Here is a 27,767-nt window from a genome sequence, read left to right on the forward strand (position 1 = left end):
AGCCCAGTCTGACCTAACAAAACACACAGCCCTGTCTGAACTACCAAAACACACAGCCATGTAAGACCTACCAAAACACACAGCCCCATCTGACCTACCAAAACACACAGTCCTGTCTGACCTAACAAAATACACAGCCCTGTCTGAACTACCAAAACACACAGTCCTGTCTGACCTACCAAAACACACAGCCCCATCTGACATACCAAAACACACAGTCCCATCTGACCTACCGAAACACACAGCCCCATCTGACCTACCAAAACACACAGTCCTGTCTGACCTAACAAAATACACAGCCCTGTCTGAACTACCAAAACATACAGCCATGTAAGACCTACCAAAACACACAGCCACGACTGACCTACCAAAACACACAGTCCTGCATGACCTAACAAAATACACAGCCCTGTCTGAACTACCATAAAACACAGCCATGTAAGACCTACCAAAACACACAGCCCCATCTGACCTACCAAAACACACAGTCCTGCATGACCTAACAAAATACACAGCCCTGTCTGAACTACCAAAACATACAGCCACGACTGACCTACCAAAACACACAGCCCCATCTGATCTACCAAAACACACAGCCCCATCTGACCTACCAAAACACACAGTCCTGTCTGACCTACCAAAACACACAGCCCCATCTGACCCACCAAAACACACAGTCCTGTCTGACCTACCAAAACACACAGTCCCATCTGACCTACCGAAACACATAGCCCCATCTGACCTACCAAAACACACAGTCCTGTCTAACCTAACAAAATACACAGCCCTGTCTGAACTACCATAACACACAGCCCCATCTGACCTACCAAAACACACAGTCCTGTCTGACCTACCAAAACACACAGCCCCATCTGACCCACCAAAACACACAGCCCTGTCTGACCTACCAAAACACACAGTCCCATCTGACCTACCGAAACACACAGCCCCATCTGACCTACCAAAACACACAGTCCTGTCTGACCTACCAAAACACACAGCCCCATCTGACCAACCAAAACACACAGCCCGGTCTGACCTACCAAAACACACAGCCCTGTCTGACCTACCAAAACACACAGCCCTGTCTGACCTACCAAAACACACTGTCCTGTCTGATCTACCAAAACACACAGTCCCATCTGATCTACCAAAACACACAGTCCTGTCTGACCTAACAAAATACACAGCCCTGTCTGAACTACCAAAACACACAGTCCTGTCTGACCTACCAAAACACACAGCCCCATCTGACATACCAAAACACACAGTCCCATCTGACCTACCGAAACACACAGCCCCATCTGACCTACCAAAACACACAGTCCTGTCTAACCTAACAAAATACACAGCCCCATCTGACCTACCAAAACACACAGCCATGTCTGACCTACCAAAACACACAGCCCCATCTTACCTACCAAAACACACAGTCCTGTCTGACATACCAAAACACACAGTCCCGTCTGACCTACCAAAACACACAGCCCCATCTGACCTACCAAAACACACAGTCCTGTCTGACCTACCAAAACACACAGTCCCATCAGACCTACCAAAACACACAGCCCCATCTGACCCACCAAAACACACAGCCCCATCTGACCTACCAAAACACACAGCCCCATCTGACCTACCAAAATACACAGCCCCATCTGACCTACCAAAACACACAGTCCTGTCTGACCTAACAAAATACACAGCCCCATCTGACCTACCAAAACACACAGCCCTGTCTGAACTACCAAAACACACAGCCATGTAAGACCTACCAAAACACACAGCCCCATCTGACCTACCAAAACACACAGCCCAGTCTTACCTAACAAAACACACAGCCCAGTCTGACCTAACAAAACACACAGCCCAGTCTGACCTACCAAAACACACAGCCCAGTCTGACCTACCAAAACACACAGCCCTCACACTCACTAACATAGTTTATTCACACATACACATCCAGTTCACATACATTATACTGTAGACACAATACACATATTACAGTAATACACAACATGCTGGAGCAGAGATGTACCATAAGAAGACATTAACCTAGGCCCTATATAAACAGTTGCTGTACCATAAGAAGACATTAACCTAGGCCCTATATAAACAGTTGATGTACCATAAGACATTAACCTAGGCCCTATATAAACAGTTGATGTACCATAAGAAGACATTAACCTAGGCCCTATATAAACAGTTGATGTACCATAAGACATTAACCTAGGCCCTATATAAACAGTTGATGTACCATAAGAAGACATTAACCTAGGCCCTATATAAACAGTTGATGTACCATAAGAAGACATTAACCTAGGCCCTATATAAACAGTTGATGTACCATAAGACATTAACCTAGGCCCTATATAAACAGTTGATGTACCATAAGAAGACATTAACCTAGGCCCTATATAAACAGTTGATGTACCATAAGAAGACATTAACCTAGGCCCTATATAAACAGTTGATGTACCATAAGAAGACATTAACCTAGGCCCTATATAAACAGTTGATGTACCATAAGACATTAACCTAGGCCCTATATAAACAGTTGATGTACCATAAGAAGACATTAACCTAGGCCCTATATAAACAGTTGATGTACCATAAGATATTAACCTAGGCCCTATATAAACAGTTGATGTACCATAAGAAGACATTAACCTAGGCCCTATATAAACAGTTGATGGACCATAAGAAGATATTAACCTAGGCCCTATATAAACAGTTGCTGTACCATAAGAAGACATTAACCTAGGCCCTATATAAACAGTTGATGTACCATAATAAGACATTAACCTAGGCCCTATATAAACAGTTGATGTACCATAAGATATTAACCTAGGCCCTATATAAACAGTTGATGTACCATAAGAAGACATTAACCTAGGCCCTATATAAACAGTTGATGTACCATAAGAAGATATTAACCTAGGCCCTATATAAACAGTTGATGTACCATAAGACATTAACCTAGGCCCTATATAAACAGTTGATGTACCATAAGAAGACATTAACCTAGGCCCTATATAAACAGTTGATGTACCATAAGAAGATATTAACCTAGGCCCTATATAAACAGTTGCTGTACCATAAGAAGACATTAACCTAGGCCCTATATAAACAGTTGATGTACCATAATAAGACATTAACCTAGGCCCTATATAAACAGTTGATGTACCATAAGATATTAACCTAGGCCCTATATAAACAGTTGATGTACCATAAGATATTAACCTAGGCCCTATATAAACAGTTGATGTACCATAAGAAGACATTAACCTAGGCCCTATATAAACAGTTGATGTACCATAAGAAGATATTAACCTAGGCCCTATATAAACAGTTGCTGTACCATAAGAAGACATTAACCTAGGCCCTATATAAACAGTTGCTGTACCATAAGAAGACATTAACCTAGGCCCTATATAAACAGTTGCTGTACCATAAGAAGACATTAACCTAGGCCCTATATAAACAGTTGATGTACCATAAGAAGACATTAACCTAGGCCCTATATAAACAGTTGATGTACCATAAGAAGACATTAACCTAGGCCCTATATAAACAGTTGATGTACAATAAGAAGATATTAACCTAGGCCCTATATAAACAGTTGATGTACCATAAGACATTAACCTAGGCCCTATATAAACAGTTGATGTACCATAAGAAGACATTAACCTAGGCCCTATATAAACAGTTGATGTACCATAAGAAGACATTAACCTAGGCCCTATATAAACAGTTGATGTACCATAAGAAGACATTAACCTAGGCCCTATATAAACAGTTGATGTACAATAAGAAGATATTAACCTAGGCCCTATATAAACAGTTGATGTACCATAAGACATTAACCTAGGCCCTATATAAACAGTTGTGTCCATAACATGCACACACCTGCTCAGAAGCACACACCAGGCTTGAAGTTTGAGCTGTACCACAACACTGCTGGTAGTCAGTGTGAGAGATAGGATCTTAATTTGGCCAGTTTCTCACAGCAGGAAAATAATGCTGCAGCAACAGGAAGTGTGATTTATTATGTGGATTATAATTAGGGGTTGATACATTTTTCTTTAGGGTAAATAAAGTCTGACATATTTCAGTGGAAATAACAAACTTTAGAAGCCTTTTAAAACCTTGAATACACTACAAGTTTGCATTTCCTGCAACAGGGTGATCAAATCAAGATCCTACATATTTATAGATCGAATAAGAGCTGTAGGCTGCTATACCACTTCACAATGTGTCAACTCTCATACTGTCAGATCTGTGAGTGTTAAGAGGAGGGTGTTACAGTCAGTTAGACGACTGTTCCAGGTTTTAGGGCATGTTAGGGTGAGGGCAGCAAGCACCAACTAAGGGCTGCAGCAAGCTTCCCCTAACATTCACCAGCTAAGGGCTGCAGCAAGCTTCAGCTAACATTCACCAGCTAAGGGCTGCAGCAAGCTTCAGCTAACATTCACCAGCTAAGGGCTGCAGCAAGCTTCAGCTAACATTCACCAGCTAAGGGCTGCAGCAAGCTTCAGCTAACATTCACCAGCTAAGGGCTGCAGCAAGCTTCCCCTAACATTCACCAACTAAGGGCTGCAGCAAGCTTCCCCTAACATTCACCAGCTAAGGGCTGCAGCAAGCTTCAGCTAACATTCACCAGCTAAGGGCTGCAGCAAGCTTCCCCTAACATTCACCAACTAAGGGCTGCAGCAAGCTTCCCCTAACATTCACCAGCTAAGGGCTGCAGCAAGCTTCAGCTAACATTCACCAGCTAAGGGCTGCAGCAAGCTTCCCCTAACATTCACCAGCTAAGGGCTGCAGCAAGCTTCAGCTAACATTCACCAGCTAAGGGCTGCAGCAAGCTTCCCCTAACATTCACCAGCTAAGGGCTCCAGCAAGCTTCCCCTAACATTCACCAGCTAAGGGCTTGAACTGTTCATAATATCTGCAATGAGAGAGAGAGAGAGAGGAGAGAGAGAGAGAACGAAAGAGAGAGAAAGGGAAAGCGACAGAGAGAGAGAGAACTAAAGAGAGAGAGAACGAAAGAGAGAGAGAGAGAGAAAGGGAAAGCGAGAGATAGAGAAAGGGAAAGCGAGAGAGAGAGAGAGAGAGAGAGAGAGAGAGAGAGAGAGAGAGAGAGAGAGAGAGAGAGAGAGAGAGAGAGACAGGGGACACAAATGCGCGCACAGGAACACTACCTGATCTAACGAGCACACGAGGAGACAGCTTTATTACAGGCCATACTGTTTCTAACTGCCTTAATCCCATAGAAACAACAGTGACAGCACCGTCAACAAAAATGGAAGGGATCTTTTGCAGCTCTGTAGAAGCCTGGGTCTGTACTTTGTCAATGGTAGGTTACGGGGGACTCTTTGGTGAGATTCACCTACTGCTCACCTCTTGGCCACAGCACAGTAGACTATATGATCACAGACATTGACCCTTTCTCTCTCAGCTCATTCACTGTCAAGCCACTAACACCTCTGTCTGATCACAGCCAAATTACGTTGTTCCTCAAAAGACCAGACATGGAAACAACCACACATTCACAGCCCAGCAAGCTGTACAACATCAGACATTCATACAGATGGGCCCAAAATAGCACAGAAGAATACCAGAAAGCAACCTGTAACCAAAATATCCAAACACTCTTAGATAACTTTCTGGATACCACATTCACTCACAGTAAAGAAGGCATCAATCTAGCAGTACAAAACATCAACTATATATTCAGGCAAACGGTAAAAGAAGCACAATTGAAATTTATAAAAAAATATATAAAAAAGATCACAGATGACAACTGGTTTGATGCAGATTGTAAAATCACAAGGAAAAACTTAGAACACTATCCAACCAAAAGCACAGAGACCCAAATAATGGTGAATTACGCCTTCATTATTGTGAGACTTTAAAACTCTATAAACGTACACTCAGAACCAAAAAAGCACAGTACAACAGAAAGCAGCTGACGCTAATTGAGGAGTCCATAAACACAAACAACTTCTGGGAAAATTGGAAAAAACGAAAAAAATCTAAAGAAGAGGAATTAGATATACAATATGGTGACATATGGACAACCCATTTTAAAACACTCTACAACACCGTTCAAATTGACACAAACGCAGAACAACGCCAAATTCATGATAAGTTGAATGGATTAGAAAAAGCTATAAAGGACAATCAAAATCCACTGGACTCCCCAATTACTGACCAGGAGCTCTATAAGAAACTTCAGGCTCTCAAATTTAAAAAGGCATGCGGACCTGATGGCATCCTAAATGAGATGCTCAAACTTACTAGTGCAAAATTTAAATTGGCTATATTAAAAGTGTTTAATTTGATCCTGAGTGTAGGTTATTTCCCTGACATCTGGAATCTCATCTGGAATCACAACCCCGATCTTTAAGAATGGAGACAAATTTGACCCTAACAATTACAGAGGCATTTGTGTGAACAGTAACCTGGGGAAGGTTTTCTGTAGTATTATAAATGTACGAGTTCTAAACTTCCCTAATAAGCACAACGTCTTGAGTAAAAGCCAACTTGGATTTATACCAAAACATCGCACAACTGATCATATTTACACCCTACACACCCTGATAGATAAACATGTCCACCAAAATATACGTTCGCTTTATCGACTTCCAAAAAGCATTTGATTCTATTTGGCATACAGGACTGTTCTACAAAGTTATTGAAAGTGGTGTAGGGGGTAAAACATATGACATAATTAAATCAATGTATACTGGCAATACGTGCAGCATTAAAATTGGCAAGAAAATAACATAATTCTTTAACCAGGGGCGGGGCCTTCGTCATTGTTGCAATCTGAGTCCTGCACTCTTCAATATTTACATCAACGAATTCGCCACTATTCTAGAAAAATCCTCAGCCCCTGGTGTTAGTCTCCATAATTCAGAGGTTAAATGCCTACTCTTCGCAGATGACCTATGCCTGCTGTCACCCACAGCACATGGCCTACAGCAGAGCCTGGACCTGCTAGAGCAGTACTGCCAGACCTGAGCCCTGGCAGTAAACCCCCACAGCAGAGCCTGGACCTGCTAGAGCAGTACTGCCAGACCTGGGCCCTGGCAGTAAACCCCCACAGCAGAGCCTGGACCTGCTAGAGCAGTACTGCCAGACCTGAGCCCTGGCAGTAAACCCCCACAGCAGAGCCTGGACCTGCTAGAGCAGTACTGCCAGACCTGAGCCCTGGCAGTAAACCCCCACAGCAGAGCCTGGACCTGCTAGAGCAGTACTGCCAGACCTGAGCCCTGGCAGTAAACCCCCACAGCAGAGCCTGGACCTGCTAGAGCAGTACTGCCAGACCTGAGCCCTGGCAGTAAACCCCCACAGCAGAGCCTGGACCTGCTAGAGCAGTACTGCCAGACCTGAGCCCTGGCAGTAAACCCCCACAGCAGAGCCTGGACCTGCTAGAGCAGTACTGCCAGACCTGAGCCCTGGCAGTAAACCCCCACAGCAGAGCCTGGACCTGCTAGAGCAGTACTGCCAGACCTGAGCCCTGGCAGTAAACCCCAAAAATACTCAAATAATGATTTTCCAGAGAAGATCCAGATCTCAGGGAATTAGACCAAACTTCTAAATTGGTACAAAATATATAGAGTACTGTACACACTACAATTACTTAGGTTTAAAAATAAGCTCAACTGGACACCTTAATGAGGCAGTGAATGAACTGAGAGAGAAAGCACGCAGGGCATTCTACGCCATTAAAAAGCAAATTCAAATTGAAATACCTATTAAAATTTGGCTAAAACTGATTGAATATGTCATTGAACCAATTGCACTTTATGGCAGCGACGTGTGGGGTCCACTTGCAAAACAAGATTTCATCAAATGGGACAAACACCCCATTGAAACCCTGCATGCAGAGTTCTGTAAGATTCTCCTACATGTCCAGAGGAAAACTACAAACAATGCATGCAGGGCAGAATTAGGCCAATATCCACTAATAATAAAAACTCAAAAAAGAGCAATTCAGTTTTGGAAACATCTAAAATACAGTGACCCCCTCTCATATCACTACCAAGCCCTGCAATGCCAAGAGCTGAGCAAAGAAAAGAGTCCCCTCATCCAGCTGGTCCTGGGGCTGAGTTCACAAACCTGTTCTACTAACACACTGAAGCCTCAGGACCAGAACATCCAATCAATCAGAATAAACCAAATTACAACACAGTCAAAACAAAACTGCATTGCTTATTGGGAAACACAAAGCAAAATGCAGTGCTATCTGGCCCTAAATCGACAGTACACCGTGGCTAAATATTTGACCATGGTTACTGATCAAAACCTTAGAAAAACCTTGACAAAGTACAGGCTCAGTGAGCACAGCCTTGCCATTGAGAAGGGTAGACACAGGAAAACCTGGCTCCCTGTAGAGGAAAGGCTATGCAACCACTGCACAAGAACCTGAGACAGAGCTGCATTTCCTGACAAAATGTCAAAAGTATAAAACAATTAGAGTGTCATTTTCAAGGGTTCTTATTCTTATTCAAGGGTTTCACCTCTCTGATGAGGATAGGCTACCCGTCCTGTTGGGGGAGGACGCAGAGAGCTGTGGGTTGGCAGCGCACTACATTGCTGCCTGCCATAAGTTGAGGGACGGTGTCTGACAGACCAATCAACCTGCACATGTACTCTACTGTATGCTTATTCTTATTGTTAAATGTATGGTTATTTTGACACTTGGTTATTGTTGTTACTGTTGTCCCGTTGACAATTTTGATTCTCATTTTTATTTATTATTATATTGTAAATATCCAAAATAGCTTTGGCAATATGTACATTGTTACGTCATGCCAATAAAGCGAATTGAATTGAATTGAGAGAGAGAGAGAGAGAGAGAGAGACAGAGAGAGAGAGAGAGAGAGAGAGAGAGAGAGAGAGAGAGAGAGAGAGAGAGAGAGAGAGAGAGAGAGAGAGAGAGCGAGAAAGGCTGGAGCCCGCAGGCAGGTAGGTTGGTCACAAAACAGCCCCATGCCCAGGGGCAGGCAGGTAGGTTGGTCACATAACAGCCCCATGCCCAGGGGCAGGCAGGTAGGTAGGTCACAAAACAGCCCCATGCCCAGGGGCAGGCAGGTAGGTTGGTCACAAAACAGCCCCATGCCCAGGGGCAGGCAGGTAGGTTGGTCACAAAACAGCCCCATGCCCAGGGGCAGGCAGGTAGGTTGGTCACAAAACAGCCCCATGCCCAGGGGCAGGCAGGTAGGTTGGTCACAAAACAGCCCCATGCCCAGGGGCAGGCAGGTAGGTTGGTCACAAAACAGCCCCATGCCCAGGGGCAGGCAGGTAGGTTGGTCACAAAACAGCCCCATGCCCAGGGGCAGGCAGGTAGGTTGGTCACAAAACAGCCCCATGCCCAGGGGCAGGCAGGTAGGTTGGTCACAAAACAGCCCCATGCCCAGGGGCAGGCAGGTAGGTTGGTCACATAACAGCCCCATGCCCAGGGGCAGGCAGGTAGGTGGGCAGGCAGGTAGGTTGGTCACAAAACAGCCCCATGCCCAGGGGCAGGCAGGTAGGTTGGTCACATAACAGCCCCATGCCCAGGGGCAGGCAGGTAGGTTGGTCACAAAACAGCCCCATGCCCAGGGGCAGGCAGGTAGGTTGGTCACAAAACAGCCCCATGCCCAGGGGCAGGCAGGTAGGTTGGTCACAAAACAGCCCCATGCCCAGGGGCAGGCAGGTAGGTTGGTCACAAAACAGCCCCATGCCCAGGGGCAGGCAGGTAGGTGGGCAGGCAGGTAGGTAGGTTGGTCACAAAACAGCCCCATGCCCAGGGGCAGGCAGGTAGGTTGGTCACAAAACAGCCCCATGCCCAGGGGCAGGCAGGTAGGTTGGTCACAAAACAGCCCCATGCCCAGGGGCAGGCAGGTAGGTTGGTCACAAAACAGCCCCATGCCAGCTGGCACACAGGTAGGTTGGTCACATAACAGCCCCATGCCAGCTGGCACACAGGTAGGTTGGTCACATAACAGCCCCATGCCAGCTGGCACACAGGTAGGTTGGTCACATAACAGCCCCATGCCCGCTTGCAGGCAGGTAGGTTGGTCACATAACAGCCCCATGCCCGCTGGCAGGCAGGTAGGTTGGTCACATAACAGCCCCATGCCCAGGGGCAGGCAGGTAGGTTGGTCACATAACAGCCCCATGCCCACTTGTAGGCAGGTAGGTTGGTCACATAACAGCCCCATGCCCAGGGGCAGGCAGGTAGGTTGGTCACATAACAGCCCCATGCCCACTTGTAGGCAGGTAGGTTGGTCACATAACAGCCCCATGCCCAGGGGCAGGCAGGTAGGTTGGTCACATAACAGCCCCATGCCCAGGGGCAGGCAGGTAGGTTGGTCACATAACAGCCCCATGCCCAGGGGCAGGCAGGTAGGTTGGTCACATAACAGCCCCATGCCCAGGGGCAGGCAGGTAGGTTGGTCACATAACAGCCCCATGCCCAGGGGCAGGCAGGTAGGTTGGTCACATAACAGCCCCATGCCCAGGGGCAGGCAGGTAGGTTGGTCACATAACAGCCCCATGCCCAGGGGCAGGCAGGTAGGTGGGCAGGCAGGTAGGTTGGTCACATAACAGCCCCATGCCCACTTGTAGGCAGGTAGGTTGGTCACATAACAGCCCCATGAACGCTGGCAGGCAGGTAGGTTGGTCACATAACAGCCATTTGCCAGCTGGCAGGCAGGTAGGTTGGTCACATAACAGCCATTTGCCCGCTGGCAGGCAGGTAGGTTGGTCACATAACAGCCATTTGCCAGCTGGCAGGCAGGTAGATAGAGATATACAGACCAGCCAACCACAGCTTTTCTTCCAAACCCATTTTGCCACAGTCAAAGCCGGCCAAGCCAAGCCTGTCCCGATCCAACCCATTGTGTGTCTTTAGCCAGGCCCATTAAGCATTTATACAGCTACCTGCCTGACAGCCTCAAGAGACCGGCAGCCTCATGCAGCAGAACCCTCCAGCCTCCAGCCACAGTGCCTCTCAGAGCTACACAGCAGAACCCTCCAGCCTCCAGCCACAGTGCCTCTCAGAGCTACGCAGCAGAACCCTCCAGCCTCCAGCTACAGTGCCTCTCAGAGCTACACAGCAGAACCCTCCAGCCACAGTGCCTCTCAGAGCTACGCAGCAGAACCCTCCAGCCTCCAGCTACAGTGCCTCTCAGAGCTACACAGCAGAACCCTCCAGCCTCCAGCCACAGTGCCTCTCAGAGCTACACAGCAGAACCCTCCAGCCACAGTGCCTCTCAGAGCTACACAGCAGAACCCTCCAGCCTCCAGCTACAGTGCCTCTCAGAGCTACGCAGCAGAACCCTCCAGCCTCCAGCCTCCAGCCACAGTGCCTCTCAGAGCTACACAGCAGAACCCTCCAGCCACAGTGCCTCTCAGAGCTACACAGCAGAACCCTCCAGCCTCCAGCTACAGTGCCTCTCAGAGCTACGCAGCAGAACCCTCCAGCCACAGTGCCTCTCAGAGCTACACAGCAGAACCCTCCAGCCTCCAGCTACAGTGCCTCTCAGAGCTACGCAGCAGAACCCTCCAGCCTCCAGCCTCCAGCCACAGTGCCTCTCAGAGCTACACAGCAGAACCCTCCAGCCACAGTGCCTCTCAGAGCTACACAGCAGAACCCTCCAGCCTCCAGCCACAGTGCCTCTCAGAGCTACGCAGCAGAACCCTCCAGCCTCCAGCCACAGTGCCTCTCAGAGCTACACAGCAGAACCCTCCAGCCTCCAGCCACAGTGCCTCTCAGAGCTACGCAGCAGAACCCTCCAGCCTCCAGCTACAGTGCCTCTCAGAGCTACACAGCAGAACCCTCCAGCTACAGTGCCTCTCAGAGCTACGCAGCAGAACCCTCCAGCCTCCAGCCACAGTGCCTCTCAGAGCTACACAGCAGAACCCTCCAGCCTCCAGCCACAGTGCCTCTCAGAGCTACGCAGCAGAACCCTCCAGCCTCCAGCCACAGTGCCTCTCAGAGCTACGCAGCAGAACCCTCCAGCCTCCAGCCACAGTGCCTCTCAGAGCTACGCAGCAGAACCCTCCAGCCTCCAGCCACAGTGCCTCTCAGAGCTACACAGCAGAACCCTCCAGCCTCCAGCTACAGTGCCTCTCAGAGCTACACAGCAGAACCCTCCAGCCACAGTGCCTCTCAGAGCTACACAGCAGAACCCTCCAGCCTCCAGCTACAGTGCCTCTCAGAGCTACGCAGCAGAACCCTCCAGCCTCCAGCCACAGTGCCTCTCAGAGCTACACAGCAGAACCCTCCAGCCACAGTGCCTCTCAGAGCTACACAGCAGAACCCTCCAGCCTCCAGCTACAGTGCCTCTCAGAGCTATGCAGCAGAACCCTCCAGCCTCCAGCCACAGTGCCTCTCAGAGCTACGCAGCAGGACAATACAGCAGCCCATTATCCAGCCTTTAAACCTCTTTACTGGGACACAGGGACATCTACAGCATAGGAACTAGGTTAGACTTATCATAGATCATAACAGCAAGGCCTGGAGGATTGTACAAGCCACTATCATCCTGTTGAGAGGTGTGTGTGAGTGGAGGCATGATGCATGGATCTGTTACCATGAGAAAGGCAGATCCACAGGGGAGCTCTCTCTGCTTCTCTCTCTGCTTCTCTCTCACTCTCTCCCTCTAGTCCCCTTCTCCCCTTTCTCTCTGCTTCTCTGTCTCTCTCCCTCTTGTCCCCTTCTCCCCTTTCTCTCTGCTTCTCTCTCTCTCTCCCTCTTGTCCCCTTCTCCCCTTTCTCTCTGCTTCTCTCTCTCTCTCCCTCTTGTCCCCTTCTCCCCTTTCTCTCTGCTTCTCTCTCCCTCTTGTCCCCTTCTCCCCTTTCTCTCTCTTTCTCTAGACATGACGGCACCAGCCACAAATTCCTGACTCACCAGTTCTTAGACTCACCCCGTGGCCACACACATTCACACACACCAACACCCCTTATGCACAATTATATATACACACACATTCACATACACCAACACACATGCACAATTATATATACACACACATTCACACACACCAACACACATGCACAATTATATATACACACACATTCACACACACCAACACACATGCACAATTATATCTACACACACATTCACATACACCAACACAGATGCACAATTATATATACACACACATTCACACACACCAACACACATGCACAATTATATCTACACACACATTCAAAGTGCTATCTAGTGGATTGTATTCTGCTGCCTGGTCTTGTAGATGTTTCCTAACTGAACCCTGAGGACGGTCTGTCTGATACTGTCCCATTGTTTACTTTGTACATCTCAAGAGAACCAGATGGACCAATACATGACAGAACTGTCGCTCCATCCAGTGACTAACATGCTCTGTACAGAAGTCTAGGTAATTGATAAATACTGTACAACCAGATACTACTGAAGCAGAGCAGGAAGGGTACGTAATGAGGACACAGAGAGAGAGAGAGAGAGAGAGAGAGAGAGAGAGAGAGAGAGAGAGAGAGAGAGAGAGAGAGAGAGAGAGAGAGAGAGAGAGAGAGAGAGAGAGGTAGAGAGAGAGAGAGAGAGAGAGAGAGAGAGAGAGAGAGAGAGAGAGAGAGACAGAGAGAGAGAGAGAGAGAGAGAGGTGAGAGAGAGAGAGAGAGAGAGAGAGACGTCCACCAAAAAAAAGAGGGCAAAATCTTTGCTTGCTTTATTGACTTTAAAAAAGCATTTGATTCTATTTGGCACGAAGGGCTTTTCTACAAAATTCTCCAAAGTGGGCTTGGTGGTAAGGTGTATGACTTAATAAAATGTATGTACACAGAAAACAAGTGTGCAATAAAGTGTGTGTGTGTGTGTGTGTGTGTGTGTGTGTGTGTGTGTGTGTGTGTGTGTGTGTGTGTGTGTGTGTGTGTGTGTGTGTGTGTGTGTGTGTGTGTGTGTGTGTGTCAGCCACTGACAGCGTTGAGAGCTAGAGTGTTGGCTGACAGTGACTGGTCACACGTGAAATGACAGGGACTGAGAGTCAGTGAAGCGTATGTGTGCTATGAACTGTATCCATACAAGGTTAGACAGAGGAGTGGACTGGTGACTGAGAGGCAGTAGGACAGTGGTGCTGGTTTTGGAGAAAGTGGCTGAGGTAATAATAATAAGAAGAAGAACAATTTGGTGTCGTACACACACACACACACACACACACACACACACACACACACACACACACACACACACACACACACACACACACACACACAGAGACACACACAGAGACACACACACACACATACACATAAACACACACACACAGAGAGAAACACACACACACAATGATGGAGATGGGGGACACTGCAGAGATGTGAGTAATCATGAGATGAGAGGGACTGAATACTGACACAAACAGATGAGATGTAGAATGGTTTATTCACACAGCAAGGAGCTCCTGTCTGTCATCAGACAGAACACAATAAATCGTACAGATGGAAGCTACAGCACATTTCCCCATCCAATGAACAAACACGCACACACTGCATATAAAACAGATGACTGACGTGACAGTGACAGACAGAAGTACCTGTCCACTTCTTCTTGGTTTTAGCAGCATCTAGTCCTTGTTGTTTCTTCTGTTGCAGTGGAAGAATGATGGGGAACCACTTTTCAGGAATATCTTTGGGGATAGTCATTCTGACTCTCTTCCTTAACATAACAGGCCCTCTAACGGAGTTAATTGGTCGATCGGTTTCCCCCGGTTCTGCTGAGCATCTTGCGCAGAGACAGACAGATGCTCCGGGAGCTGCACCGAACACTCTCGGTCCAGTCCTGTCCCGTCTGCGTCTCCGGTTATAGATTAGGAGCGTCTCATACCATTACCGCTTCTCTCCCCCTCCCCCTCTCACCCGCTCTCTCTCTCACCTCTCTCTCTCTCTCTGCTGCAGAACCGCTGAGGTCATTGGCTGTGATGCTGTGCTGAGCTCCACTCTCTCTGTGATGCTGTAAGCGATGCCTTCATGTCACTATGAATGAGATGCTGACGGTGCCGTTACTGCACTGTAAATGACAGGAACCTGAAGTAGCATCATCTTCATCGGAGCCTGTCGCCAAGTCTAATGATGGAACGTTGTATTTCTTTTCAACAGGCTAAAGACCAATTGTTTGAATGTAGGGGGCATCAGAATGTTATGCGATAGAACCTTTAGGCTACACGACTCTGATTCCGCTGATTAACTTTAGTCATGTTAAATAACATTACACAACACTGTAATAAAGTGATTCATATGATGATATGGGGAAATGGATGCAGTACATCATCAACGTGCTACTGCATTATTGGGTAGCCTAATCAATTCCTTGGACGTGCCTTCCCTGGCACCAATTACATAAACATTGTCCTCCTCACAATAACACAGAGAAGCTGTCTCTGCATTACATAATCACCAAGGCTGTCCGTTTGCAGAGTGTTTGAACCAATAGCAGGCTGTCGTTGACGTTGTCAGGGCAACTGCCTCTGCAGGGGTGTGAGAGAAGCAGGTCACTGCAGGGAGAAACTGGGTGCCATCTTGGATCTAGCCATGAGGAGAGAGATGCAGCTGTGCTGGCATATGGAGCCAAGGTGACTCTCACAGCAGCCCAGTTGCCTGAGTGTTGGTAAGGAATGGGAAGGGAGAGGAGACACTGCAGCGGGGATGAAGAGTTCTGGGCACGTGCAGTGTGAGGGGAGTCTCGTGGCATTAGAGGACACATCCAGACTGCTAAACACACACTTCTCTCTGATTTATAGACACACACTCACACACACACACACACACACACACACACACGTGCTGCCATAGATCCATAAAAAGGCTTTTAACATTCCCTCGCTGTTGAACTGTGTCATAAAGTAAACACACACATTGGGCAGATGACCTTGGCTTGGGCATGTAATTCCAGTAACAGCCTCTCCAGTACTTACTGTCTACTTCTCTGACCTACTGTTCTGAATACAGCCTCTCCAGTACTTGCTACACTGTCCAGGAAGTGCAGTCTGTTTCTCAGAGACCACAACAACATGTGGAGTTGCTACACTGTCCAGGAAGTGTAGTCTGTTTCTCAGAGACCACAACAACATGTGGAGTTGCTACACTGTCCAGGAAGTGTAGTCTGTTTCTCAGAGACCACAACAACATGTGGAGTTGCTACACTGTCCAGGAAGTGTAGTCTGTTTCTCAGAGACCACAACAACATGTGGAGTTGCTACACTGTCCAGGAAGTGTAGTCTGTTTCTCAGAGACCACAACAACATGTGGAGTTGCTACACTGTCCAGGAAGTGTAGTCTGTTTCTCAGAGACCACAACAACATGTGGAGTTGCTACACTGTCCAGGAAGTGCAGTCTGTTTCTCAGAGACCACAACAACATGTGGAGTTGCTACACTGTCCAGGAAGTGTAGTCTGTTTCTCAGAGACCACAACAACATGTGGAGTTGCTACACTGTCCAGGAAGTGTAGTCTGTTTCTCAGAGACCACAACAACATGTGGAGTTGCTACACTGTCCAGGAAGTGTAGTCTGTTTCTCAGAGACCACAACAACATGTGGAGTTGCTACACTGTCCAGGAAGTGTAGTCTGTTTCTCAGAGACCACAACAACATGTGGAGTTGCTACACTGTCCAGGAAGTGTAGTCTGTTTCTCAGAGACCACAACAACATGTGGAGTTGCTACACTGTCCAGGAAGTGTAGTCTGTTTCTCAGAGACCACAACAACATGTGGAGTTGCTACACTGTCCAGGAAGTGTAGTCTGTTTCTCAGAGACCACAACAACATGTGGAGTTGCTACACTGTCCAGGAAGTGTAGTCTGTTTCTCAGAGACCACAACAACATGTGGAGTTGCTACATCCATTTTTGGTCTGACAAATGAATCATATGCCTCATGAGCTTAGTTCAACTGTCGTACCCCATCAAAACACAGCATATAAGTTTGTTTTATCCCAATGTTTGTTAACAATATACATGTAAACAAACACACCTATAATTTTGATATCATGGATGGTCAGTCCTTGCATCCATACCTCTGTCTATGAATTTGAGAGTGGTTACATTTCTCAAGGCCCATCCATCAATTTTCAAAACACAGACCATCAAAAAATCTGTTTTAAACCATATTACCTGCATTTTAAATGGAAAGTCAACAGTGTTTTTCTGCCTCAATAGAGTGATCAGGTACATGCAACTATAGTTTTCATTCACAGAAAATACATTAGTACAACACGTTCAGCAGAAAATAGCTTCCCTTTCATCAGACAACAGAAGTGCAATGCTATTTGGCAAGCAGTCACACAAGTAAATGAGCTTACAATGAAAAAGCAACGTCATTTTTGCCAAAACGATGCATGGCCATCGTATTACACATTTTCATTTTCGTTTTATTTTACCTTTATTTAACTAGGCAAGCCAGTTAAGGACAACATCTTATTTTCAAAGACGACCTAGGAACAGTGTTTATCATAGAAAGAATGTAGCCTGCTACATGTCCTAATGTTTTGATTGAAGTTCCTCATTTTACAGGAGAAACTAGGCTACAACGAGACAAGTAGCAGAGAAACGTTACTACATATCAGTCAGAGTTGTCTGCTGATAGAAAGCCTGTTTGTGAGTTCTCCTCCCAGTGGACAAGTAGCAGAGAAACGTTACTACATATCAGTCAGAGTTGTCTGCTGATAGAAAGCCTGTTTGTGAGTTCTCCTCCCAGTGGACAAGTAGCAGAGAAAAGTTACTACATATCAGTCAGAGCTGTCTGCTGATAGAAAGCCTGTTTGTGAGTTCTCCTCCCAGTGGACAAGTAGCAGAGAAAAGTTACTACATATCAGTCAGAGTTGTCTGCTGATAGAAAGCCTGTTTGTGAGTTCTCCTCCCAGTGGACAAGTAGGAGAGAAAAGTTACTACATATCAGTCAGAGCTGTCTGCTGATAGAAAGCCTGTTTGTGAGTTCTCCTCCCAGTGGACAAGTAGCAGAGAAACGTTACTACATATCAGTCAGAGTTGTCTGCTGATAGAAAGCCTGTTTGTGAGTTCTCCTCCCAGTGGACAAGTAGCAGAGAAAAGTTACTACATATCAGTCAGAGCTGTCTGCTGATAGAAAGCCTGTTTGTGAGTTCTCCTCCCAGTGGACAAGTAGCAGAGAAAAGTTACTACATATCAGTCAGAGTTGTCTGCTGATAGAACGCCTGTTTGTGAGTTCTCCTCCCAGTGGACAAGTAGCAGAGAAAAGTTACTACATATCAGTCAGAGCTGTCTGCTGATAGAAAGCCTGTTTGTGAGTTCTCCTCCCAGTGGACAAGTAGCAGAGAAAAGTTACTACATATCAGTCAGAGCTGTCTGCTGATAGAAAGCCTGTTTGTGAGTTCTCCTCCCAGTGGACAAGTAGCAGAGAAAAGTTACTACATATCAGTCAGAGTTGTCTGCTGATAGAACGCCTGTTTGTGAGTTCTCCTCCCAGTGGACAAGTAGCAGAGAAAAGTTACTACATATCAGTCAGAGTTGTCTGCTGATAGAAAGCCTGTTTGTGAGTTCTCCTCCCAGTGGACAAGTAGCAGAGAAAAGTTACTACATATCAGTCAGAGTTGTCTGCTGATAGAACGCCTGTTTGTGAGTTCTCCTCCCAGTGGACAAGTAGCAGAGAAAAGTTACTACATATCAGTCAGAGCTGTCTGCTGATAGAAAGCCTGTTTGTGAGTTCTCCTCCCAGTGGACAAGTAGCAGAGAAAAGTTACTACATATCAGTCAGAGCTGTCTGCTGATAGAAAGCCTGTTTGTGAGTTCTCCTCCCAGTGGACAAGTAGCAGAGAAAAGTTACTACATATCAGTCAGAGTTGTCTGCTGATAGAAAGCCTGTTTGTGAGTTCTCCTCCCAGTGGACAAGTAGCAGAGAAAAGTTACTACATATCAGTCAGAGTTGTCTGCTGATAGAAAGCCTGTTTGTGAGTTCTCCTCCCAGTGGACAAGTAGGAGAGAAAAGTTACTACATATCAGTCAGAGCTGTCTGCTGATAGAAAGCCTGTTTGTGAGTTCTCCTCCCAGTGGACAAGTAGCAGAGAAAAGTTACTACATATCAGTCAGAGTTGTCTGCTGATAGAACGCCTGTTTGTGAGTTCTCCTCCCAGTGGACAAGTAGCAGAGAAAAGTTACTACATATCAGTCAGAGTTGTCTGCTGATAGAACGCCTGTTTGTGAGTTCTCCTCCCAGTGGACAAGTAGCAGAGAAAAGTTACTACATATCAGTCAGAGTTGTCTGCTGATAGAAAGCCTGTTTGTGAGTTCTCCTCCCAGTGGACAAGTAGCAGAGAAAAGTTACTACATATCAGTCAGAGTTGTCTGCTGATAGAACGCCTGTTTGTGAGTTCTCCTCCCAGTGGACAAGTAGCAGAGAAAAGTTACTACATATCAGTCAGAGCTGTCTGCTGATAGAAAGCCTGTTTGTGAGTTCTCCTCCCAGTGGACAAGTAGGAGAGAAAAGTTACTACATATCAGTCAGAGCTGTCTGCTGATAGAAAGCCTGTTTGTGAGTTCTCCTCCCAGTGGACAAGTAGCAGAGAAAAGTTACTACATATCAGTCAGAGTTGTCTGCTGATAGAAAGCCTGTTTGTGAGTTCTCCTCCCAGTGGACAAGTAGCAGAGAAAAGTTACTACATATCAGTCAGAGTTGTCTGCTGATAGAAAGCCTGTTTGTGAGTTCTCCTCCCAGTGGACAAGTAGCAGAGAAAAGTTACTACATATCAGTCAGAGTTGTCTGCTGATAGAAAGCCTGTTTGTGAGTTCTCCTCCCAGTGGACAAGTAGCAGAGAAAAGTTACTACATATCAGTCAGAGTTGTCTGCTGATAGAAAGCCTGTTTGTGAGTTCTCCTCCCAGTGGACAAGTAGCAGAGAAAAGTTACTACATATCAGTCAGAGTTGTCTGCTGATAGAACGCCTGTTTGTGAGTTCTCCTCCCAGTGGACAAGTAGCAGAGAAAAGTTACTACATATCAGTCAGAGTTGTCTGCTGATAGAAAGCCTGTTTGTGAGTTCTCCTCCCAGTGGACAAGTAGCAGAGAAAAGTTACTACATATCAGTCAGAGTTGTCTGCTGATAGAAAGCCTGTTTGTGAGTTCTCCTCCCAGTGGACAAGTAGCAGAGAAAAGTTACTACATATCAGTCAGAGTTGTCTGCTGATAGAACGCCTGTTTGTGAGTTCTCCTGAGTCTGATGCTGAGCACAAATGACAATAAGAAGCATTTTATATCTGTGTCTTCAAAACGCAACAAGATATTTCTTATCCGTTTTATCTTTGTTGTATGCGTGAAAAACGCATAAAAAACGCAAAAGTATTCTGCATTAACGCAACCCCTGGCTTTTTACCAAAACAGAGGCTGGGTGCAGCTTCGATATTGTTTCAATTAAAGATTGATCCTTTAAAGGAAATTATCATCAGATACTACAATAACTACACGTGAGTGATAAGCAACCCTGACTGACTCTCTCATGTCTCTTGGCTTTAGCTCAGTAGGTTGGGGTTGTTGTGGAGAGGACGAGGTCAAAGGAGAGTGAAGTGTTGCTGAGGTGGTTTGCTGAGCTACTCTAGCAGGATGAAGACTCATGGAGCCTCATCTTTAGCTTGGTGGGCTAACACGCCACATCAACTACAGCAGAGCAGCTGGGATTAAAGGGTTGGAACAGGTGACTGACCTGGAGGAGGCCTCTCTGTGAACATCTCCACTCTGTTGTTGACCCTCCACTATGGCCCATGGGACTGTCTACAGGAGGAGAGGGGGGAGGAAAGGAGAGAAGGGAGGAGGGAGAGGAGGAGAGGAAGAGGAGGAAAACAAAGAAAAACAATGTCAACATCCAGGGTATTCAGAGTCAGACATGAGGTAATACACTTAGTGAGGGACCTGAATGACATGGCAGGACTTTGACCCAGACAATGTGAAGTCTGTTGTTCAGACCTCTTATTTGAATGCACTTACATGCAAAGAAAGCGTCCTTATGTTTAAAAAGGAATACTTTGTTGATTTTGAAATGCAAGGACACTATTTCTCAAGGACACTTTATTATATGGGCCTAACTGAGCAGCTTTGCCCTCCACTCTCTTGTGTTCTAAGTGGCTCTGAATAAGAACATGTTAAATGACTATCATGTAAATGTGACTGCTGAGCTGCAGGTGTTAACGTCAGGGTTAGGCCTTGAGAGAAACTGAGAGAGGAACTGATCTCTCCTCCAAGCCAGAGAAACACTCATACTGATAGAGAGTACTGACACAGGGGATATGTTTAGAAAAGGGGATCTTTAAACATGTCAACTGATCAACCAGGTGTATGTGAATCTGAAACTAACAAACTCAACTAACCAGAAGAGACCCTTCCTCTCTTACTAGTTTACTGAACTAATGGTACGATACACCAGAACACAAGTAATGGGATAAATTGTGAGGAAGGGTAAAGAAGTGTCAGTAAGGTAAAGCATTAGGGAGAGCCAGAGCCAGTCAGCCAGCCAGCCAGCCAGCCAACCAGCCAGCCAGAGCCAGTCAGCCAGTCAGCCAGAGCCAGCCAGCCAGCCAGCCAGAGCCAGCCAGTCAGCCAGCCAGTCAGCCAGCCAGTCAGCCAGCCAGCGTGAGGTCACTATCCCCTGACATCAGACTCCAGGACTATAGTAAAACAGGACTCATAATTCACTGAGATTACATGCCTCTATAACAGCCACATACACGCATACGCACTGACGTATGCACAACCCATACACACAGACAGACGTATGCATGCACAACCCACACACACAGAGAAAGAGAGAGAGAGAGAGAGAGCGAGAGAGAGCGAGAGAGAGAGAGAGAGAGAGAGAGAGAGAGAGAGAGAGAGAGAGAGAGAGAGAGAGAGAGAGAAGGAGAGAACAGAACCTGTCCATCTGCGGTAATGAGGAAATGCCATTTAGATATTTAGCATTAACAGTAGGTGTCTGTGAGGCGTTACACTGGCCCTCTGGCTGATAGGTCAGGTACGTCTCCTACAGTGGTTGGTGTTACACCACATGCATAGAGACATGTTTGGAACTGTTGTTTGGAACTGTTGTTTAGAACTGTTGTTTAGAACTGTTGTTTGGAACTGTTGTTTGGAACTGTTGTTTGGAACTGTTGTTTAGAACTGTGGTTTAGAACTGTTGTTTGGAACTGTTGTTTGGAACTGTTATTTGGAACTGTTGTTTAGAACTGTGGTTTAGAACTGTTGTTTAGAACTGTTGTTTAGAACTGTTGTTTGGAACTGTTGTTTAGAACTGTTGTTTAGAACTGTTGTTTAGAACTGTTGTTTGGAACTGTTGTTTAGAACTGTTGTTTAGAACTGTTGTTTAGAACTGTTGTTTGGAACTGTTGTTTGGAACTGTTGTTTGGAACTATTGTTTAGAACTGTTGTTTAGAACTGTTGTTTGGAACTGTTGTTTAGAACTGTTGTTTGGAACTGTTGTTTGGAACTGTTGTTTAGAACTGTTGTTTAGAACTGTTGTTTGGAACTGCTGTTTGGAACTGTTGTTTGGAACTGTTGTTTAGAACTGTTGTTTAGAACTGTTGTTTAGAACTGTTGTTTAGAACTGTTGTTTGGAACTGTTGTTTAGAACTGTTGTTTAGAACTGTTGTTTGGAACTGTTGTTTGGAACTGTTGTTTGGAACTGTTGTTTAGAACTGTTGTTTAGAACTGTTGTTTGGAACTGTTGTTTGGAACTGTTGTTTAGAACTGTTGTTTGGAACTGTTGTTTGGAACTGTTGTTTGGAACTGTTGTTTAGAACTGTTGTTTAGAACTGTTGTTTGGAACTGTTGTTTGGAACTGTTGTTTAGAACTGTTGTTTAGAACTGTTGTTTGGAACTGTTGTTTGGAACTGTTGTTTGGAACTGTTGTTTAGAACTGTTGTTTAGAACTGTTGTTTGGAACTGTTTTGTGTCAAAGCTTTAATACTGTTAAGTGGTCTCCTCATCTTATTTCCTCCATCTGTTCTGTACTGATACTGTGGGAAAACAAAGGGTGGATTAAATGATTTTTGTATTTTGATTCCAATGGTTGGCTTCATGATTAGGGGATGGTAAACTGATCCTAGGTCTGTATCTACAGGCAACGTCTAGGGTTCCAGAGCTGGTAGACTGAGGGAGATGGTGGTGGGGCCTAAATCAATAGTCCACTGAAAGAACTGCTCTCTGAGTGGGACAGATCAGCTTTCAGATACATACACCAGTCTCTATCTCTCTCTCTGTGTACATTCTGTTCCTCTCTCCCCCATCTTCTATACCTCTCCATTCATCTCACCAATTCCCTCCATACCTACCTCTCTTTCACCAATCCCCTGTCTCTTTCTGCTCTCTTCTCTCCACTCATAACCTTCCTCCTTTTTCTCCCACTGTATATTTAAAGATCAAAACAGGACAAGCGAATGGTTTGGGCTGAGTGCCAGATTAAACAATATGAAATGAAAAGAAACTACCTGCCCTCCCTCCCTCCCGTTTTCCCTCCCTCCCTTAACCCAGTCTCCTTCAGGCTCCTTGTATAACCCTGTGGACTGCAGTGCCCTTATGGCGGGCAGGTAGGACCGGAATGAGGCAGGCAGGGCTGGAATGAGGCAGGCAGGTAGGACCGGAATGAGGCAGGCAGGCAGGGTGGCAGGAGGGCAGGAAGGAATGGAAGTAGAAGGGCAGGTAGGGATGCAGGGAAGCAGGGCCAGTATGAGGCAGGCAGGTAGGAGGGCAGATAGGGGAGTGGTAACACCAGGGACATGCTGAATATCTAATCAACTTTCTTAGCTGCTGCTCAGAATTCCACTCAACTCTCACTGGAGACTGACATAAGAATTTGAGGATATTAAAGCAACCAATCCCTGCATTACCATGAATCACCTACTGACCCAATATATATTTTTAAAAACACTGCCTAAATAACCAAATGAGATACATAACGTGAAATTATTAGCATGTAATAACATAGTTATTAGTTCAAGTAGTTAACAGTATCAATAACAAAAAACAGTAAAGGGGTAATAAATCTGACTAGCTAGTTACTATAGCCCTTATAGCATATGCAAAGTTTATTCAGGAAGAGATTTATACTTGCAGTCAGTGTAAAGCACAATAACTCAACAAAGGTACCGATAATTATTCACAAGTTATCGAACAAAAGTAGGGCCTAAACAGGTAAAAGTTTGTACACAGGTGTGGCAAGAACATTTGAAGTGCAGGCAACAATTATAATGCATTGTTAATGGCTAGCTAAATTAGCTCAATCAAAATCTCTGCGAAGTAAACAAAGAACCTGACATTAAATTGTTTAGCTGGCTAGCCTACATTTTGTCGAATAGCTGGCTATGGAACCTACCTTTTCAAGTCCACGCTATGTGCACATTTCTGTCAGCAACACAACATCCAAGTCCTCTCGCTGGGTTCATGCTGCTATTTGAGTGTTGATGACACGCCTGCCCTTGTTTGTAAGGCCACGGAGGTAGAGGATACAGCCGGCACTGTGGGTGCGCGGTGCTGATACACAGACATGCTGGCGAGGTGAAAGAGCATTTTTTTCTCCAGCCAGGGAGAGAAACAGGAAGGAGGGGCGATGTTTACTTCGACCACCCTTCTACGCATATTCAAGCAATTTCTATAATTTCATCTCATGAGGAAATAGACTATCCTCTTTGTAATCTCAGGGAGATATTTTATTTTTTATTTTAATTATTCAACAATGTCGACAGCTAGTTATTACAGTTTGGGGAACTTTTGAGTGTTCCTTTTTTGTCACGATAATTTCACAAAACCTCCCGCCTCAATATTGCATTTGAAGGTTATTATTGAACAACAGCCTTTCAGCCATGTGCTTTTTATTATTTATCTCATAGCGCCCCCTGCTGTCGCTGGTCGGTAACAACAACAGCCTATATTTGGGGGCGCAACATCAGCACCAAAGATGCAGCAATTTTTTTCTCCAGCTTTTAATATTCATAGCTACAAATAAAATCAATATTTTATATTTAATTTATTCTGAACTTACAAAACACAGCCCAAAACAATCTCAACACGTACACGATACCTTTTGACTACAATGGCCAAAACTGTATAAATAAGCACTCTCATACAACCATATTCCTCAAACACACACACCTTTCATCATCATCAAATTACAAATCAATAGACTACTAAAGCAGGAATCAGGAGAGGGGAAAATGTAGGGATATGTTGAGAAGGACAGAAGCAAGGTAGAAGGACGAAGGGGAGGAACAAGTTTAGGAGAAAGAGAGAACACAGACAGATGGAGAGAGAGAGAGAGAGAGAGAGAGAGGGAGAGAGAGAGAGAGAGCAGAGGAGGACAGAGAAGCTGGCTGACTTTCTCCTCCAGATGGGCAGCCTTCTCTAAGTCCAGCTGTATAACAGCTAGAGATTGAGATCGTATGTCCTTGGGAAATGACTTCAGGCCCAGTTCCATTGCCTCCAGACTGGGCGCCATCTTTTTCTCCAGACCGTGCGCCATCTTGTTCTCCAGACAGGGCCCATCGGACTCCAGTTGCAGTGGTGGGTGGTGCAGCTCAATGAAGAGCTGGTACAGTGCCTCGCCTACCATAGCCCCCAAGAATGGGGCCACCAGGGGCACCCAGAACCAACCCCTGCCAGCACTGAGAAAGAGAGAGAGATCACCATATTTCTCCTCAATAATCAGTTGGTCCATCACAGTCTGTAGATCGAGTATGTCATGAGTAGTGTATTTTCATGGAGATCAATGCCAAAAGGTGGTGGGTGTTGTCTCACCTGAACACCTCTACTCCCCAGCCAGCCAGCCAGATAGGTAAAGACCCGGGGGCCCAGGTCTTTGGCAGGGTTCAGGGGGTAGCCACATTTACCCCCCATGGACAGGCCAATGACAAACACAGCCAGCCCCGCCATCAGGGGCTCCAGGTGGGCAGGAGCCACACTGTTCCTCTGGTCCCCCAGGGCCAACAAACACACCAGCAGAGTGGCTGTACCTATCACCTGGGAGAAAGGAATGGAGGGAGAGGAGGAGGGGGAAAGGAGGAGAAGAGGAATGGAGGAGAGGGAAAGTGATTTATAGTGACTTTGTGGCTTTGAATTCACTCAATTCTAGATTAGATTGTTATTCTATTCTATTCTATTACAATTGATTCCATTCTGTTCACCTGGTCTACGAAACCGAGAGAAAGAGAGAGTAAGAGAGAGAGGGGGAGAGAGAGATAGAGAGAGAGAAATAGAAAGAGAAGGAGAGAGTGATGGGGGAGAGAGAGAAAGAGAAAGAAAGAGCGATGGGGGAGAGAGAGAGAAAGAGAAAGAGAAAGAGAGAGCGATGGGGGAGAGAGAGAGAGAGAGAGTGCGATGGGGGAGAGAGAGAGGGAGAGAGAGAGAGGGAGAGAGAGAGAGGGAGAGAGCGATGGGGGAGAGAGAGAGAGAGAGAGAGAGAGAGTGAGAGCGATGGGGGAGAGAGAGAGGGAGAGAGCGATGGGGGAGAGAGAGAGTGAGAGCGATGGGGGAGAGAGAGAGGGAGAGAGAGAGGGAGAGAGCGATGGGGGAGAGAGAGAGAGTGAGAGCGATGGGGGAGAGAGAGAGGGAGAGAGAGAGGGAGAGAGCGATGGGGGAGCCCTCATGAATGAGCCTATCAACTGGAACACAGTGTAGAAGGGAAACTTCCTCCAGTGGTATCTGCCCAACACACACATGCTGAAGGACACCGCAGGATTTAATTGGGCCCCTAGCAGAGAGAGGACGCACACACACACACACATCACTACCCCATACAACACCACAAGACAACATATCCACAACGGTGTTACTCTGTGACGACTGCTGATGTAAAAAGGGCTTTATAAAATACATTTTACATTTTGTTCAACAATCTACAAAATGGGTTTGATTTTGTAGAGGGAAAAAAAATCTATCCCCCAAAAATAATCTATGAAACAATAAAAGCTGCACTGTTATTTAAACTAGGTTTCAGTCCTTAACCCGACACTCCTCGTGTGATGTACATGTCGAAGGTGGTGGCGAAGACAAAGGCAAAGTTAGCGGACAGGTATTCCCCTTTACGTTCCTACTGGTGATGGTTTGGGCCATGGCGCCTACGCCTGTCACACCCTGATCTGTTTTCACCTGTCCCTGTGATTGTCTCCACCCCCTCCAGGTGTCGCTTATTTTCCCCACTGTATTTATCCCTGTGTTTTCTGTCTCTCGGTGACAGTTCGTCTTGTATGTTTCCAAGTCAACCAGCGGTTTTCCCGTTCTCCTGCTTTTTGCATTTCTCCTTTTTCTAGTCCTCTCGGGTTTGACCCTTGCCTGTTTCTGGACTTTGTACCCGCCTGCCTGACCATTCTGCCTGCCTTGACCACGAGCCTGTCAGCCACTCTGTACCTCCTGGACTCTGATCTGGTTTTGACCTTTTGCCTGTCCACGACCATTCTCTTGCCTACTCCTTTTGGATTAATTAACATTGTAAGACTCCAACCATCTGCCTCCTGTGTCTGCATCTGGGTCTCGCCTTGTGTCATGATAACACAAAACAACTGGACAGACACAACACAACATCCCAGGACCATAAAGCATGAAAAAGAAAATGGCTGTGGTCGATGGTTACGGTCAGGTTGCATATAGCAGAGGTGTTCTCACAACCATGATGTACATTCCCATACACTCTGCTAGACGTTCTCTGAAGAGAGGCTTCTCCGTCTCTCTCTCACACATCAACACACACCGCCTGGGATACTTAATACTGAGACCACAACACCGACCCTGCACTCACTTACATAC

General features: G+C 46.2%; 1 protein-coding gene and 1 pseudogene across 2 annotated transcripts in view; both read right to left on the reverse strand.

Annotated features, from left to right (window-relative positions):
- The window catches only part of LOC139572756 (phospholipid-transporting ATPase ID-like), a 110,669-nt gene extending 86,130 nt beyond the window's left edge, over positions 1-24,539 (reverse strand). The window contains exons 1-2 of one of the 2 annotated variants that reach the window (XM_071395508.1): positions 24,346-24,539; positions 20,689-20,756 (exon numbers count right to left, since the gene is read on the reverse strand). In XM_071395508.1, the coding sequence (XP_071251609.1) occupies positions 20,689-20,713 (25 nt within the window). In that variant the 5' untranslated portion in view covers positions 20,714-20,756; positions 24,346-24,539. Of the gene's footprint in view, positions 1-14,561; positions 14,923-20,688; positions 20,757-24,345 lie in introns of those variants that run through there. The other variant, XM_071395507.1, reaches the window with a different exon arrangement.
- A 314-nt stretch (positions 24,540-24,853) lies between these two features.
- On the reverse strand, positions 24,854-27,701 carry LOC139572250 (aquaporin-10-like; annotated as a pseudogene).
- Positions 27,702-27,767: the final 66 nt, after the last annotated feature.

The sequence above is a fragment of the Salvelinus alpinus genome, chromosome 4, assembly GCF_045679555.1.
Source record: "Salvelinus alpinus chromosome 4, SLU_Salpinus.1, whole genome shotgun sequence".
NCBI lineage: Eukaryota > Metazoa > Chordata > Actinopteri > Salmoniformes > Salmonidae > Salvelinus > Salvelinus alpinus.